This window comes from Leptidea sinapis, chromosome 34, assembly GCF_905404315.1.
Source record: "Leptidea sinapis chromosome 34, ilLepSina1.1, whole genome shotgun sequence".
Classification (NCBI taxonomy): domain Eukaryota; kingdom Metazoa; phylum Arthropoda; class Insecta; order Lepidoptera; family Pieridae; genus Leptidea; species Leptidea sinapis.
In genome coordinates this window covers 3,195,405-3,214,486 of record NC_066298.1, presented here as the reverse complement: position 1 = coordinate 3,214,486, position 19,082 = coordinate 3,195,405, and the positions used below count along the sequence as shown (strand labels likewise).

The window sequence follows — 19,082 nt, the reverse complement described above, 5'->3', positions numbered from 1 at the left end:
CATGAGTGAAATAATATAAATTCTCAAATTTTGCATCATGATAGAAATTATCGTACAATCTGCGTACGATAATAATATGCTATCGTACATCGTACGTAGGCACAAAATTATCGTATGTGTACGATAATTATCGTACGGTTCCGAATGCTGCTCGGGTGTCGATCGCTATTCATGCAATTTTAATCAATGAGCAATAGCGTAGGTGCGGAATGCTCATTGACATCGTATGATCGAGGTTCGACGCGAGTTTACACAAACTGCGATAGCATTAGTTTTAGAGCGTGATAGAACACATAATATTATTCTCAAATCTTATTGAATGAAACGTTTTACTGTTGGTTAAAATGTAAGCTCTAGTATTGGTGTGTATTTTCTGAACTTGTAAATATTTTTTAAGTAACGATTGTAATTGGGTAACTAGTTTTAAGGATTTTGTATATATATCGTGTAACTTTTTAATAAATCATATCTTCCACATATTCCTCACAGTCAAGCAGTTGTTTTATTTAATCGCCAAACGCTCAGTCTCTAAAATATGAACCTCGTACTGAGGGTTCCAAATAACGCAAGCAAACTCGAGGATACTGCGGATGAAAGCGTAGTAAAGAATATTGAGTGTATTTGGTTGCCTAAATGGTTTTGACAGACGTAATACCATTCCTAATTGCTTATAAGCCTTAGAGGAAATGTTGTCGATATGAAGATTAAAGTTTAATTGAGAATCAAGGGTTATACCTAGGTCCTTAATACTGTTGACTCGTTGTAGTTTCTTACTAGAAAGAAAGTAATCATAAACAATTAAATTACGTTTCCGGGCAAATGTTATTGAATAACATTTATCAGGATTTATAAACAGTTGGTCATTTTCACAAAATAATTCAAATCTTTGTAAGTCTGATTGTAACTGAACGCAACCTTCTCGAGATTTGATTATTTAATATATCTTTGTATCATCTGCATAGAGCAAATGATGAGAGTTTCAAGAACACTTCTATATATCATTAACGTACAGTATAAACATAAAAGGCCCTAAATGTGAGCCTTGTGGTATACCCGAAGAGATTTCAAGGTACCTAGATGTATAACCCTTTGTGTGCAACAGCTTGGCTACGATTGGAAATATAAGAAATCAACCAACGAAGTAAGTCACCGTGTAGGTATACCGAATTTCGACAATTTTTTAATTAGCGTGGTATGGTTTAATTTATCGAAAGCTTTGGAGAAATCCGTATACACCGCATCAACTTGATATCCTGAATCCATAGCATTAAGGATATAATCTGTATATAATACAAGATTGGTATCACTTCTTCCCCGGTAGAAGCCATGTTGCTCTTGTGATATTTGTTGGGAGATCAACGCCGACAACTCGTTCGTTACAATTTTTTCCAAAATTTTACCTAATATACATAATTTGGAGATTGGCCTATATTGTCGTATATCGTGCTTATCACCTCCTTTATTGATGGGAGTAATAAGAGCCTTTTTCCAAATTGAAGGAAAACATCCTTCTGATAATGATTTTTTAAAAATTATAAATATAGGTGTAGATAATTCTTTCGAAAGTTTAGATATAAAGAGAGGATGTATTCCGTCAGCACCCGCGCTTTTTGTTACATCAACATGTTTTAGGTGTTTTTGAATGGATTCTAAGGTAATATAGATATCAGACACATTTACGGGAGAGCCTACGTGATAACCAACATTGGATGGGATAGTTGCACTAAAGGAGGTATTCACTGGTACGAAAACGGAGTTAAAATATTCATTAAAATAATTGTAAATGGTTTCACCGTCAGTGGATACATTACTATCGTATAACATGTAGTTCGGCACGTCATTCGAAGAAAGTTTTGATTTTATGAAGCTCCAAAAGTATTTTGGAGTTACTTTTATATTATCTTCAGAATATTTTATATATTTATTGTAACATTTAGTTTGTAATCTACTGACGCGCTTACGCAATAGAACTCCTGGAAATCGCGGGGGTTGTTATATTTTTTCCATCTTAAATGAGCCCTTAATTTTTCTCTAATAACTTTCATTAAAATTCGAGAGTACCAGGGTGGAAACTTATTGTCCTTATAAACCTTTTTTTGAGGTACGTAGTCTTTAACTAGACGTTGCAAGATATTATAAAAATAACCAACTGCTTCATCCGTATTCATTCCGTGCATTATATTCCAGTCTACCTCCCTTAATTATATAATTTTATAATAAAAAAATAAACCGCCAAAAACAATGAAAAGTAAATAGTAGAGTGTTAACCGAGGGTCGAAAGAATCAATTCCCGAGGTATTTCGACGCCCGAGCGCAGCAAGGGCGGCTATAGTCCGAGTAGGAATTGATTCTTTTACCCGAGTTAAACACTCTACTTTTCATTTTGAATATGAGGAAAATAAAAGTAGTTGTTTATCTAAATTCTAAACTATTAATTGATAATATATAATAATATAATAAGTTAGGTAGTGATTTTAAATTAATTGTCAAATTACAACAATTTAAGTCGTCTTTTTAAATAAATATGGAATTCACCGCGTAATTGTTGCGGCTTATTCCGCTCAAAGCAGTTTGCGCTAAGTTCACACTGGTTGTTTAGAAAGTCAAATGGCCGCAGCATTTTTTTAATTAGTTTTTTTACATAGCTTCACAGCTGACAGCAGTTCTATTTTTAAAGTTCATTCCGGTCCTTAGGTGGGAAGTAATTTGTACGAGATTTTCCCTCCCTGTGGAGGGAAGCAGCGTTTTCCACCCAATAATCAGATTAAAACAACATTACTTTCCGAATATGAGAAATGAAATAGTAGATTGTTAACCGAGGGTCGAAAGAGTCAATTTCCGAGGCATTTAGACGCCCGAGCGCAGCGAGGACGGCAATAGTCCGAGAAGGAATTGATACTTTTACCCGAGTTAAACACTCTACTTTTCATTTCGAATATGAGGAAAATAAAACTAGTTGTTTATCTAAGCACAGATTAGTATCCCGCCAATTTATGTCGACTTTTTAAATTTTAAATATGGAACTTACCGCGTAATTGTTGCGGCTTATTCCGCTCAAAGAAGTTTGCGCTAAGTTCACACTGGCTGTTTAGAAAGTCACATGGCGGCATAATTTTTTTAAATAAGTTCTTTTTTACATAAAACTCTTCACAGCAGTTCTATTTTTAAAGTTCATTCCGGCCCTTAGGTGGGAAGAAACTTGTATGAGTTTTTCCCTCTCTATGGAGGGAAGCAACATTTTCCACCCAATAATCAGATCAAAACAACATTACTTCCCGAATATGAGAAATGAAAAATATTTTGCACTTAAAATGTTAGCTATAATTTAGTTTCGTTATGTTTGTGGCTTATAATTCCCAGAAAGTAGTAAGTAGGTAGATTGATTAATTTAAAAATTTGTACCAGATTAGTTTTACATGGAGATAGTTTCTATCCATTTTGTTGTAATTCGCGCTCTCATTACGTTATAGCACATTAAATTTTACATCATTTACCAGATTATAGTTATTACAGTTATTTATAGGTTATAATATATATTTGTTTATTCATTTTGCACTTAAAATGTAAGCAATAATTTAGTTTCGTTATGTTTGTGGCTTATGATTCCCAGAAAGTAGTAAGTAGGTAGATTGATTAATTTAAAAATTTGTACCAGATTAGTTTTACATGGGGATAGTTTCTATCCATTTTGTTGTAATTCGCGCTCTCATTACGTTATAGCACATTAAATTTTACATCATTTACCAGATTATAGTTATTACAGTTATTTATAGGTTATAATATATATTTGTTTATTCAAACACAAGATGTTTATTTCGATGTCTATATTTTACTGTAATTCACCACTAGATGGCGCAGCAACACATCATAATATAGTATACAATAATGACATACAACTTGGCTCATCAAACTTAGCTCCCAAAAAAAAAAAAAACTATTTTTGAATTTTCAATATCGCATATCGTTAGTTCGTAGTTTGTTCGCTATAAATAATTGTTTGTTCTTTTGTTGTTTATTTAAAAACATACCCTTTAGTTAGCCCCCGCAATCAAAGTTATTAATATTTTTCTCTCAATATTAGTTTGTAAATACACATTGACGTTTGTTCTTTAATAAATTATGTTAGTTCTGACATTTAATTGCTTTTTTTTGTTTAATTAATAATTTTTAATTACCTTAATACAAATTTGCAAAAACTTGCATTGCGCATGCGTCGCCTTTGCGTTCAAGGCGGTCAAATTACTTGTCACATTTTTGTGAGATTGTGTTTGACTGTAAATTTAAATAAATATATTATTTATTATTATCTATGTATATTATATAATGATTTTTTACTCGAAACTCTTCAGTGGTTTAACTGAATTTGGAGTATGTGAAAAAAATAAAAAGTATAGTTTTTGTTTCCTTGGGAACACGTGGATCTACAATTTTTTAATTAAAACTTTTAAGTTAGTTTTAATTTACTGTAAGTAAAACAAAAAAAAAATTAATTTTCAATCAAATATTATCTTTACTATAATTGTATTAGAAGTGTGGAAACAACTTTATTCACTAGTAAATCAGTAACTATATACATTTACTTATGTTTAATTGTTTAAAAATCATGATAATAGTTCCACAATTCTTTGAACAACGATAATTAACATCTACCACAAGATAGTTGAATTATAAAATTAATCATTATTTATTACTTTTTTTCAATGGGAGATATTGATTGGAAACGATTCAGAATTTTTGGAACGAAGTTCCTTACGGCAGGCTTGGAGGGGATAGGGATTTTGCTGCGCGACCGAACTGAAAAAAATGTGATAGTAAAACCGTAAGAAAAAATCCGTGGAAAAGTGTGTGGAATAAAACCGTTAAATGAGACGTGCGCAGGCGCGACAGTCGCATACACAAGCGAGTAGTGTATAATACCTTTCTCTTTCTCCCTCTTTTTGTCGATTCTACATTAGCCGAAGGAACTTCGTTCCCACCTGGTGTCCCACGACACCACATCATTTTTTTTAAATAATAACGATGTTTCGATCGTTAACTACAATGCCATACATTAATCGACTAATTAATAATTAACGACGTATAATTCTTACAAACAATCATTATTGGTGGTCCATGTTTCAAAGTTAACCTCTTGGAAACTTTTGTTTATGTTTAATCGAACAAAAAATTTAATCGAATTTGAATTCATAAAAATTAATTTATTTAACAAGAAAATCAATGTTTCTTGTAATTTCCCGCTAAGAAAATTGAAAAATACACTCAAAATATTGTTGACTGATAATAATTTATCCAAGAAATTTATATACAAGATTTGTATTAGTTAAAATTCATAATAATTATTTTTAGCTTATAAATCACAATTGTTTGTGACGATATACTTGTAAAAATATATACTGTAACTTCAATTTAATGACTGTGCTTGTCATTATAATTTTCAAAAAGACCGCGCTAAAAGTCTAAACGTAAAGTTGACGCATGCGCAGTGCAAGTATTTAGAATACAAATATTCAAGTAATTAAAAATAATTAATTAATTAAAAAATAAACAATGTCAAATGGGAACACACGTTTCTTACATGAACAATCATAAACAGGTTTATTGACCCGTATAGCTAAAAAAATATAAAAAATGGGATAGGGGGGGCTAACTTAAGGGCACATTATTTTTTTTTTTTTAAATAAATATATCGAGAACAAACAAATGTTTATAGAGAACAATCAAGAACAAATGGCGAACTAACGATGTAATAAAAAAAAAATCTGGGGGGCTAACTTTCGTGACCTATACAACTTACTAATGCTATTATGGATACCTACTAAAAATGAAATTCCCTATTTTTGCAGTTAGAAATCTCAAAAAAATTATTATGACTGATTTGATAATTTTAATATTAAATGGTTTGCCTAAGTGCATTGAAAAATAATATTGTATACTTAATAAATTCAATTTGCCCAAGTCCCTACTATGTAGATTGTAGAGTTAAAAATGAAGAGTTCAACTTATCACCTTTATAATATTTAAATACAGGATTTTATTTCAACAATGCAAAGTGAAGCAAGAATATTTTCAAGAAAAAGCAATAAATAATAAAATGCTACAATTCGTCATAAGATGATGCTGCAATGTATTAATACATTTATTAAATTATCAACAAACATGATAAAATAGTGAGATTAACAGATATTATTATGTCGTTTATAGAAGAAAAACTATAATTCATATTTAAATATAATGATATAAAGGAGCTTATACAAATGATTTAAGTTTTCTTTAGTGTTAATTCTGCCAATATTTGTTTTTAAACAATTCGACAAGTACACAAGGCATCCTCAGGACGTGTTGTCTCGCCAAAAACTGGCATGAGACTCAGACGTTTAAAACAAATATTGGCAGAATTAACACAAAAGAAAACTTAAATCATTAGTATAATTATGGATTTCCGCAAAGTAACACCTCCTTCAATAAATTTTCATAAAGGAGCTTAACATTCATGTGCCAGGACAACTCAGGCCATTCAAAAATTAGAGACGAGTTAAATATTATTTTGTACATCAAAAAATCATATAATAACAAACATTGGTTCTTACACCTAAAAATAATCTAGCTAAGAGTATATTAGTCAAATCTAATCTAATAAACAACTTAATATAATTTGTATAAATAAATACATACCCAAAACTTACATTGAATTTTCCTGACCTTAATTTTATGTAAGTCAAGGTGTTATTGCAATGAGATAATAAAAATTCTAGTCCCAGGCTGTTATCATTTAAATACTCTGACAATGAATAGAAGTATTTACATTCACTTAAATTCTTTTTCTTATTTAGTAACTATGAAAAATAATGAAATATAATATTATTCTATTCATAGCAATATTGCTACCAAATTTTCTAGCAGCTTATATAGATTGGAGTTTTTATTTAAGGTGATTCTAAGAATATACAGCTTTCTGTGTGCACAAGTTTCCAGTCTCTGGTTATCTATAAGTACTAGCTGACCCGGCAAACGTTGTTTTGCCATATAAAGTATAATTCACGCGATAGTTTTATAAGTAATAAAATATTGCCTATATTATAGCCTGTACATCATTTTGTTCTATTGTCAATAGTTTTTGCAGAGCACACAATAATAGGTTTTCGATTTTACACCTTGTGTTACAAAATATCAATTTTATTACGGATCCCTAATTTTGAAAAAAAAAACATAGCCTATAGCCTTCCTCGATAAATGGACTACCCAACACTGAAAGAATCATTCAAATCGGACCAGTAGTAGCAGAGATTAGCGCGTTCAAACAAACAAACACTGCAGCTTTATAATATTAGTATAGATTAACACACCCTATTTTAATTATTTTTGCCTAGTTTTATTGAAAGTTACATAAATTCACAAATTATATTGTTCTTACATAAGATAAAAAACCTACCTTTGTTTAATTTTAAGGTGTCAGAGTGTGTTCACTAGCAGATATATTTTAACAATTGAATTACATAAAGCATAAACAAATAAGATACATAAACGATCTATAATATATTGTAATGAGTGGTGAACTTTGTATATATAAAAGTTTTCTCATTTTAATGATAAGTTTGTTAACCACATAAAAATTAATCAATATTGCTATCATATTATTAATTAGTCAGTTTCCATTGCTAAGGTTTTTGTTGGTAGAGACTGCAATAAAGCATGCAGTTGGCTTTCCATCGGACTATACTTATTGACTATTCTGTGAAGATTGTTCTCTATTTGCAATAGATCTTGATTTATTAACTCCATGTTCTGAAAAAATAAAAATTAACATATAATAAAATAAACTGTACATTGAATATTTTTTTAAAGAATACTTGCTGTGTGTTCTCAAAACAACACCAAAAACAAAAAATATTTTATAGAATTTTTGCTATATGTATGTATATATGTCCCGGGAAACATGAAAACTTATGAATAGATTTAATTAAAGTTTGCATGAATTCAATATTTACAGTTCCAGCATTTAACATTATAGATACAATGTAGGTATGTACATGTAATATTAAAAGGAAAAATAAGTAAGTATTTCAAACATAAAAAATCTCAGAAGAGTAATGAGTGTAGGAAGATGCTTCAATCTCCATACACTGTAATATTTAAAGGTATTTTTCAAGTATATGTTATGGTAGGTACCATAAAAATAAGTCTCTGACAAGGTACTTATTAGAATAAAATATATGATGGCTGAATACATAGGGGAGGTTTTAGTTAAAGGTGTGATGATTTGAAAGGTTGTATTGCTTATAATTTACGGAATATACCTCAATCATTGATGAGTACAGGTGCTTGAAATCTATATCATTGTATTTTACAAAACCGCTCACATTAGACGCACAGTCGGAATGTCTTGAGGTCATCTTTGATATGAATTGAAATATTATAAATTATTTCTTGCAATTGTAGAAATCGGTTACGAGTAAGTAAATTCAAAATTGATAATATGAACCAATAGCGTAAATAATTTTAAATAGTATGCAGTATGCACTAGCCACTAAATTCAAAATATAAATAAAATAAGTTTCAAAACTGTCAATGTCAAATTGGCATAACTTCAAGTTCAAAGCGTGTTTGTTTATGGTAGGTAAACTTAGAATTATGCTTAGAAATTAAAATATTGACACTAAATATTCTAAGAAATTAGGTAAAGAATATTTTTACTGAGACGGTACTTGGTAGGTAGGTACAACAACAAACCAATAAACGCTCTAACATATAGTTACTACTACGTAATATATATATATATCTTCGCGCCTCAATAAGGCTACTGGAAACCCAAGCGCTGGCATTTATTTCGGTCAACGGATCAGCCTTGCTATCCAACGCGGTAATGCTGCCAGTATTCTTGGTACGCTTCCACGTAATGATAGTTTTAATTTTATGTAATCGTAGTATTGTAAATATAGTTATAAGATTTGTTTTGTTTGAATAATAAATATATTATGCCATATATATTATATTATGGCTTTGGCTTCATTAATAATTATTCTAAATCGAAAATTTCTATATTTTTTCGTTTCTTCGTTCATTCAGGGATAGGCATAAGCTTAAGCTAGTTTATTTTTCGGTTTTCGCATGTCAAATCTATTAGAATATAAAAAGGCTTATGTAAATGGCCGAAGCCAACTAAACTTGGAAATAATAAATATTCCATAATCTTGTCACTAGATGTTAGGTCTCAGACTTCAGTAAATTGTTTCATTTATAATAATTCTAGTTTTGTCTTTACCAATCTTTACAGAGATTTAGTTCTGTCTAATTTGGCTCAAAACTTGCGTCCAAAGCCGTTAATAAATTATAAGAAAAAAGACATCTGCAGCAAATCTTTACGAACCAATTGGAAACCTAGTAATGAATTTATCTTTATGCTAATTGGTCAGTTTCGAGAATCCTGTTCGTTCGATTTTTGACGCAGACGGTGTCTCAGGAATTATCGGAACAATAACAAATTACAAAATTTCACCCTGTTCGGATATTATTGTCCAATATTTAAAATGAAATTATTATCAAAACATAACATAACAAAATAAGTTTATCGTACATTTATGCTTCATTGTGTGTGTGAGAAGTGATTTTAGAAATATTAACAAATACTATGCTCTAAATATGCTATATAATATTTATTTTATGCTGGTCTTAAACCTACTTTTATTTGTGGGAAATATTTAATAATGATATATAAAACCAGGTATGGATTATACTCCTCTATACAGTAAGATATGATAATATGTTTTTATTTTTTTTTATTTATTAAATTCAAGTTCAAATATTTTTATTCTAAATAGGATATGATTATGAATAAAAATTCAAAAACTACCACCGATTTGTATGCTTCAGACCTGAGAAGAACGGTCGCAAGAAACTGAGCGGGCTGTTTTTCCATTAAAATTTGGTTACAATGTAAAATTGTACAAGAAAATTTATTATTAATTAGCATGCTCACTTCATTCTCAAAATATGTTTTAACAATTCTTTGGAATTTCGTAATACATTTGTTTTGTACATTTTCTGGGATCTTTTTATAAAAGCATATACGGTGCCACATAACAGACACCCGACTTTGCCGAGAAAAAAAGCCATTGAAGTATGAGGTATTGAGCTTGTTGAATGAAATCTGTTTTCTTTTAATGTGATAGCAGTTGTTGCAAATATATCAATTGGATTGTCAAAACAAATTGGTGATTCAATAAAGTATTATAATTATTAGTATAATTGTGTCACATTTAAGATGTACAAGTAACTTCACATTCAGAACTAAATTTATAAAAATATATAACAGCCATTAAAAAGGGGAATAATTTTTTTTCTTCATTTCTTTTAATCAATATTAAAAAGTGTCCTAGTGTAGAATCATATATATAATAGAACTAGCTCACCCGACAGACTTTGTTCTGTACGTAATAAATAACATACAGATTTTTATGATTTTTTTCAATAATATTTTATAACATCAAGAATTAGTTCGTAAAATATGCTCCCTGTTGTTGTAAAGAAATTGTTTCACAGCAGAACTGTAAACCTAGCGTCAATAAATTCTCTCATAGAATATAATATGTCCATACAAAACAAATATTAAACATAAAAATAATTATGGGTCCCAAATCAAAATAAAAACTATCATATCTCTCAAGTTGGACTAAACTGCACTCCATGAAGAAATCCCCATTAAAATCTGTTTACTAGTTTAGGAGTCCATCGCGGACAAACAATGTGTCACCAAATTTATATATATTAAGATAGTTATAACTTTTTAAAGTATACTGATATATTATGTAAGTATATGACACATGGAATTGTCAAATTTCTTTCACAGCTTCAGAGTTTTAACATATTTTAAATGTAAACCATGAAACATAGCACACAAGGTACATTCTGGCCTTTGGGCAGACTCATTGACATGGGAAAATGATGTGAAGCTGAGGCTAAGCATGTCTATATTTTGCAAATGCTGGTGTCTAGAATTTCTAATCCAGACTTCTCCACCACATTAGAGTTAGTATCCCAGGAGGGTTACCTACCAATTCTGTAAGTCTCTGCAAAATCCCCTACACGCAAACTCAAGATAACTATACCCAGTGACACAGATATTTGATATAACTTTGGTACAAATTTGAGCATAATTTTATGCTACAGACCAGGGTGTCTGTTATCATTAGGGAGGATTTATGATGTTGCTAATTTTGACAGTATTCAAGGACTAGGAGGATTTATTGGTATTTGGTCAGTCCCAATTCCTTGAGTCACCAGCTAGTCTTCTAGACATGAATAGCCACACACATCCTTATTGGAAATCTTGTTGACGACACATCCCAAAAGATCATAGGTCTCCATCCTCTTGCCTCTTGGTTCATACAGCCATTCCTTTTACATCACTCATTACATGGAGTGGGTTTGAATGTTTTAGATGATTTCAGTGCTTGGCCGATGTAATCTTACAAGGCATGGATATTTTCATACCAAGCTGTACCAAGCAGCGTCAGACCATATCTCAGGTTCAAAGCATCATAAGTATTGCATATATCACATCTTAGCTCAGGTGACACTTCATGGTACTATGCCCCATGGATGAACTATCTAACCCCATCCCATAATATCTCAGGGAATGGAACAACCCACCACATGACTCAAAACTTGCCAGTCTAACTAAGGGTGGTGACTTTAAGTTGTCATGTAAATTTAAATCATAATGTATGAGGTTTGTTTGGTTGGCGAGTGAATAGACCGCATTACAAAAGGCGCCGGACGGACTGGCGTCAGTGTCGCGACGTCTGTGCTCCCCCATAGCGAGCCACCCTCTCCCAGTATCCACCCACACTTTCCTTAGTGCTTAGAAACATCTCCAGTTTCGTACACATGTTCGTTATTTTCCATTTTTACCGCGCCTTTGTTAAAAATCTAACAAGCTTTGCTAATAAACCTGGAAAGTTATACACAATTGTATTTTAGTTTGTTGAGTGAAAAACTGTGAAAGTTCACGCGAAATATTATAATAGACAAGAATTTGTGATAATTAATGGGAAAATCGGTAGTATAACACGCGAAACTTTACACCAAGAGTAATAATATACGGGACAGTCACGCGGCCAAACACGAAAAAACAGTGTAAAGGTTTTTAATTTGGCTTAATTGTGTTTATATTGTTGTTACCAATAATTACCTAGTATTTATCTATAGGTAAATATTGTTTAAAGTTTTTTTTCCATTGCATAAAACATTACTATAGTGTTCTTTGGGTTGTAGATGAATATACCTAATCGCATTAAAAATATCTGAAGTACATTTGAAATTATCCCCAATGGCTTTTTATAAACAATCCTTTAAATGTTGACACAAGTACATGAAACATTCATGAAAAAATATTTACTGGATGGATGGATTGATATAGGATCTAGGGATGTACCAAATTATCGTGGAGTTTATAGATTGCTATACTCTCCAAAACTGACGATAAATAATAATCCAGCGGATTAAGATTGGGATTAGATGACGGCAAGTCTTCAGCTGTGATCAGTCGAACGAGACAAGTGTGATCTGTGGCCAGGCTTTGCGTACTGTTTAAGTCGTTTTCATTTAATTTAAATTATTGGTGAAATAATAACCAGCGCATCCAATACCTCCAAGTCCATTCTAAAGCATGGTTCATTTCCTGAGACAAAATCTTTTGCTTTAGAATTTCTGCGTATTCTTTCCTATTTTCCATAGAAAGAGCTTTTTGCATCACAAACAGAACGTTTCATTTTAACTGTCAATAGCCACTGGGCTATACAATACAATTTTTGGGTACTGACCCAAAAATTCGACTAATGCCAAGGGTTTCAAAATGAAAAGCGAAAATAAGAAAACATAATCAATAATTTGGAAAAATTAAGAATGACAGGTTCCAAATTCAAGTAATATTTTTTTTATTCTAACAGAAAGTATTTAATTGATAGTGATTAATAAGATTAAAATTACAATTTTTAACTTACTGTATCCTGAAAATTTTATCACGATAGTAGTAGTGTAGGTGTAGTGATAACCATTTCTCCTGTTATACAATAACAGCTATAAATCCTAAAAATAGTCTTCACATAATATTTTCTTTAAAACATTATTTATATAATAAGTACTGTTCCAATGTATAGTATTTTTGAAGGCAAACCTATTGAGGTTAAGTAATAGCGTACGGTTTTAGAAGCGCGGCAAAACCTAGTATAGCCTCTAGCGTTGCAGATGTGTTAGAGTGGGAGCTAATTCATGAACGTTCTTAGTTTGAATTGTTTTATTTATACTTTTAGTTTTGTATCAGCTGAAATTAATGCCAAATAAAATACAAAAAGTTTAATAATGTCTTAAGTATTCAAGTCATGTCAGATCATGACGAGAACATTGAAAGTGGTAAAAATGAGCAAAGTGGAGATAGCAGTACTGATGTGCCATGTGAGGAACCAAGTGCCAATTCATCGAATGTTAGTGCCATAGTAGACAGTGATGAAGCGAGAAATGAGCGCGCGAGCTTATCGTGGGAGGAAGAAAACGGTGAATTCAAAATCTCCTGGAAGCTGCCAAAGGGGACTGCGACTGAGAAAGATTATGTGGCGCTTTACGTTAAAGGTACGACTTATATATATTACGTACTTTTTCAGTTTTTTTAGCAACTAATAGACTGCCCTATAATGAAAACAACTGGCTAATAACCATTGGATTTATGTGTGGTAACCTTCTCTAGATGACTGTAGGATAATTAATATCATTATATGGTTAATGTTATGAGTTTACGTTTATATTTCTACATTACACTACATTCTGCAAATGTACCTAACGCCAGCCCTAGAGTTTTGTGCTATACGTCTTCTCCACCGAAGTATCGGCCCACGTTGAACCCACGACCAAAAGACCGGGTTAATGGGCAATGAAAAACTCTAGTTACGTATGACTAGCGAACCCCGTGGGGCGTTGACGGAGACCAATTTGGCGATCCACTGGAGATTTTGACTCACTGAACCCTAGGGTTCAACGAGAGTATTACATTATAGCATGCTGTTGGTGGAATTTACTTTCATTTAGCACGGTGAGGATTTGCACATTATTTCTTCATTCACCATACTTCGTTGTAACACAATGCTTGTGTGTTTTTGTAATATCAAAATACTTGTTATAGAATCATATTTTGTATAGTGGTTGTATCAAACATATTACTTACTTACAAACATACCTACTTGAGTCATACTGTACATAATGTACAAATATTTTTGTTCAAAATTAGGTATAGAAATCACAAATTGAAAGCCTGAATCCACCTCTTGTAATAATGAAACCGATGAAACAATTATTGAAGGTAAGGATATACAGTATGATTTGTTTTTAATATAATATGTGAATAAGTCCGTTAAACATTGATTTATTTTGTAGGTGATCATCTCAGCCATTTAAAGTGTGCGGCCAATAAACTTTTACTTGAACTTTAAGTATTACTAGGAAAATTCATTCACAACTTAGGCAATTATTGCACTTGTACTACACAACACATTTGGGAACAAAAATTCACTGTACCCACAAAAAATTTTACTAAGGCCAAATTGTCTAATTGTACTAAACCACACATTTGGGAGCAGAAATTCACTGTTCCATCGGGAGATTGTACTAAGGCCGAATTGTGCAATCGTACTAAACAACACATTTGGGAACAGAAATTCACTGTTCCAAAGGGATATTTGTACTAATTCCGATTTTTTGCAATCGTACTAAACAACACATTTGGGAACAGAGATTCACTGTTCCATCAGCAGATTGTACAAAGGCCGAATTGTGCAATCGTATTAACCAACTAATTTGGGAACAGAAAATCACTGTTCCAGCGGGAGATTATACTAATGCCGATTTTGTGCAATCGTACTAAACAACACATTTGGGAACAGAGATTCACTGTTCCATCAGCAGATTGTACAAAGGCCGAATTGTGCAATCGTATTAACCAACTAATTTGGGAACAGAAAATCACTGTTCCAGCGGGAAATTATACTAATGCCGATTTTGTGCAATCGTACTAAACAACACATTTGGGAACAGAGATTCACTGTTCCATCAGCAGATTGTACAAGGGCCGAATTGTGCAATCGTATTAAACAACTCATTTAGGAACAGAAATTCACTGTTCCATAGGGAGATTGTACTAATGCCGAATTGTTCAATCGTACTAAACAACTCATTTGGGAACAGAGATTCACTGTTCCATCGGCAGATTGTACAAAGACCGAATTGTGCAATCGTACTAAACAACACATTTGGGAACAGAGATTCACTGTTCCATCGGCAGATTGTACAAAGACCGAATTGTGCAATCGTACTAAACAACACATTTGGGAACAGAGATTCACTGTTCCATCGGCAGATTGTACAAAGGCCGAATTGTGCAAACGTACTATACAACACATTTGGGAACAGAGATTCACTGTTCCATCGGGAGATTGTATTAAGGCCGAATTATGCATTCGTACGAAACAACACATTTGGGAACCGAAATTCTCTGCCCCATGCTGATTATAGCTGACACCAGCTGAATGAGCCGATTGGGTTCAGTGTTAGTTGTTCTTCTCTAGTTGCTAGAAGCCTATATCACGCAGAACAAATACAGGCTGATAACGACATGTACTCGGATATATAACCATATAAGTTAGTATACACTAGATGTGGAAATATAATATACTTTGAGTACGTAACTGTTATAAGTGCCCACCGAAACGACCGTCAACGCTGTGACCTGCAAGATAGCATGGGCGGTGGTTGAAAATTGGAGCACTTGTATGAAAACGTTGGAGTAATATTATTATTAACAGCTGTACGGAACTGAAAGTGGCTGGCACTGTTTGGCACTGATTGTTGGTATCGTTTTCACAAATGTACTTACAGTTATTCCGCATCGGTAATGCAGCTGTTAGGTAACCTGTTATGTTGTATGTTATCATTTCTACCCAAGAGAAAATACTCTTTTATGTAATAAGACGTTGAAGTAATATATATTAAAGTTGCTGATAGATTTTTATCGGTTTGCCGATGTTTTGAACTATTTTCGGCGTAAAATATTTATTACAGATTGGGCTACACAGTAGATTTCTTATACATATATATTCGTAATGCAAAGAGTACGGTCAACCAACTAAGGTGGGCGGGTGCGGGATACTAAATGCTCATTGGTCAATCATCCATCACAACGTAACGTAATGTGTTAGGTAATAATCAAATCATATCGTAAACAATCAGTATTTACTACTGCGGATTTATATGGTATCTGAAAGTTCTCGCTATCCGCCGTTAATCAGGCGTCTATCTAAACTAATATTATAATGAGGAAGCATTTGTGTTTTTGTATGTATGTTTGTAATTTTTTCACACAAAATCTACTGGACCAATGTCAAAAATACTTTCACCATTAGAAAGCTGCATCTTCACTAAGTGACATAATTGTAAATTAAATATAGCCTATATTTAATTTACAAAAAAAAATAGGGATCCCTAATATAAATTCAATAATATAACCCAAGATGTGAAAAAAATAGTCATTAAAAAACGATAGTACAAAAAAATGATCTACAGTATTATAGAACATATTAATATCTACAAAAAAGTCCGCGATACCATATGTCCAACTACAGTAGTTATGCCACTATAACTATTTTTCACAGTTTAAAAGTTGATTTAAATGCCGACAATAATCAAACTACATATACATATTATTCATACCTCCGTATCAATCCTTATCCCATTAAATGATATTTTATTAAAGACCGTTTGAATACCAGACAATCCATTCAAAAAATATAACGAATTTAAAAATGTCATTCGAAAGAAAATAATGCTATAATAAAATAATAACTAAGTGAAATAAAACTTTTATAATGACAAAAATAAAATTTAGTCCGACTTAGTAGACTTTTCCCTACCACGAGATCGATATCTAAGCGAGTGAAACCGCGCGGCATTGCTAGTACGTTATAAGATTGATGGAACGAGCCTTAGATGGCCGAGCGTGACAGCTGTCATATTCAATATCCACATATCAGCTGCAGCACGCCTAAAGAAGTATTTACGTGAAAAACCATTCAACTTCGTAAATTTTCTATTGATCGGCCGTCGCCTATAAAGTTTATTTCATTTGTAAATCAAGAGAGATTAAGACTGAAGATGAAATGTGCAACTCGCATTACACTTGAGAGCACTATTTCCGTTCCCTTGTTAAAATTTTATGATTTTTTTATAGGTACAATTGCTAGCTAACTGATGTCAATTATCTATCTTTATGCTGTTTTTGCATGTAAGCTGAAGGTTTCCAACTGAATACCACCGCTGCGATATTTCTCATAACTGGTATTTTAAAGACACATTATCCTTTTACGTTTTGAGAAATCATGTCAATTGGTACAAATCAGCGCGATGTAACATTCCATCATTCAGTTGAACCTCGTCAAAATAACGTAAAACCTATAAAATATGCTTAAGCAGCTTATACTTAAATGGAATTATGGAATTGCAGCCTGGACATGGCATTATACATTATAAATTATATAAGATCTACATCCGATTACTTATTTCTTGCGTAGATCGAAACGCAATTTCCTAGCCAGAGGGATATCTTATCAGTTCTAATTGGTTTTTTGCCGTACAACGCAACGTAACGTTTCCTCGGCTCGGTAAGGCTGATGTGGGATAACAGTATTACCGGCCCACTATCCACCGACTTAATTAGTGGTGGGTTGTACCGCCTGATCATTATGTACGTATTCATTAACCGACGCTATCGATTATTTCGAATCCAGATTGTTATGTTTTCCTTCAGTGGATCCTCAATCTGCATGTTAATCTGAACTTTCAAATCTATCTTCTTAATATATATATATCCAGTGTCCTGACGTTTGTTTCAAGTGAACTCCTAAGCTAATAAACGGATTTTAATGGGGATTACTTAATAGAGTGCAGTTTAGTCCAAATTGAGAGATAAGATAGTTTTTATTTCGATTTGGGACCCATAATCCATTTTTATTTTCAATATTTGTTTTGTTAAATTGCTATATTGTTAAGCAATACATTCTTAATTATTATTTTATTAGGTACCTACCTAATTATAATGTTTTTCTTACAACGGAACTGCGAGCGCACTCGCTTAGCTGAAGAGGCCGTTTCCTGTTCCTAAATGCATTTTGCCATCGTTTTTACGACCTGATTAAGTATACAGAACCCGTTCTGTTTAACATAATTTAATAAATGTTTATCACTCGTACATAGTATATTGTAAAATAAGATGATAAAACAGTAATAACAAAATGAGATGAACATTTAATATTATCATGTAGGTACGTAAGCAACTATTTACGTATAATAGCAGAATTAAAAACAGAGAAAATATCACTTAGGACAATATTGTTTGAGGATTAATATTAATTTAAGACTTAACATTTAATTTTTTTATTGTAATATATCTATACATATAAATAAAATTGGAGTGTCTGTTTGTAATATTGAAATAACCGTTTTTTACTAAATTTATATAAATATATATACGGTACACTACAGACGTAGAGACTACATACACCAAAATAACATTAATATATCATCATAAATCTTAGTCTCTCTGTTTGTTTGTTCCGGCTAATCTCTGAAATGGCTGGACCGATTTTGACGGGACTTTTATTGGCAGGTAGCTGATGTAGTAAGGGGTAACTTAGGCTACGTTTATTTTAGAAAAATTAAGTAATGTTGCAATGTCCAAAAAACGGTCTAACCCTAAAAAAAATTTTTATGGCAAAACAACGTTTGCCGGGTCAGCTAGTCTCTATATATAATAGATTTCCACCTATATATTGACTCATCACGATATCTCCGGAACCATTAGGCGTAGAGACTTGAAATTTGGTAGGAATATTCCTTTCGCTGAGTAGAGGTCAGCTAGATTTTACGAAATTCCACGAGTTTTTTTTTTTTTTATTATGAACAGAATAACGTCTGTCGGGTCAGCTAGTAAGAAATAGAAGTATGAAAAAGCAAGCATAAATATTTATTAACACACTTTATAAATATAT

General features: G+C 32.1%; 1 protein-coding gene and 1 long non-coding RNA gene across 3 annotated transcripts in view; one reads left to right on the top strand and one right to left on the bottom strand.

Annotated features, from left to right (window-relative positions):
- Positions 1-3,809: 3,809 nt before the first annotated feature.
- Positions 3,810-19,082, bottom strand: part of LOC126975025 (uncharacterized) — a 34,098-nt gene continuing 18,825 nt past the window's right edge. Inside the window, exon 2 of the long non-coding RNA XR_007731621.1 lies at positions 3,810-7,151. This is a non-coding gene — a long non-coding RNA (uncharacterized LOC126975025). The remainder of the gene's footprint in view (positions 7,152-19,082) is intronic.
- Positions 9,477-19,082, top strand: part of LOC126974905 (E3 ubiquitin-protein ligase HECW2) — a 168,440-nt gene continuing 158,834 nt past the window's right edge. Inside the window, exons 1-2 of one of the 2 annotated variants that reach the window (XM_050822628.1) lie at positions 9,477-9,718; positions 13,308-13,623. In XM_050822628.1, coding sequence (XP_050678585.1) covers positions 13,377-13,623 — 247 coding nt within the window. In that variant the 5' untranslated portion in view covers positions 9,477-9,718; positions 13,308-13,376. The remainder of the gene's footprint in view (positions 9,719-13,307; positions 13,624-19,082) is intronic. The other variant, XM_050822629.1, reaches the window with a different exon arrangement.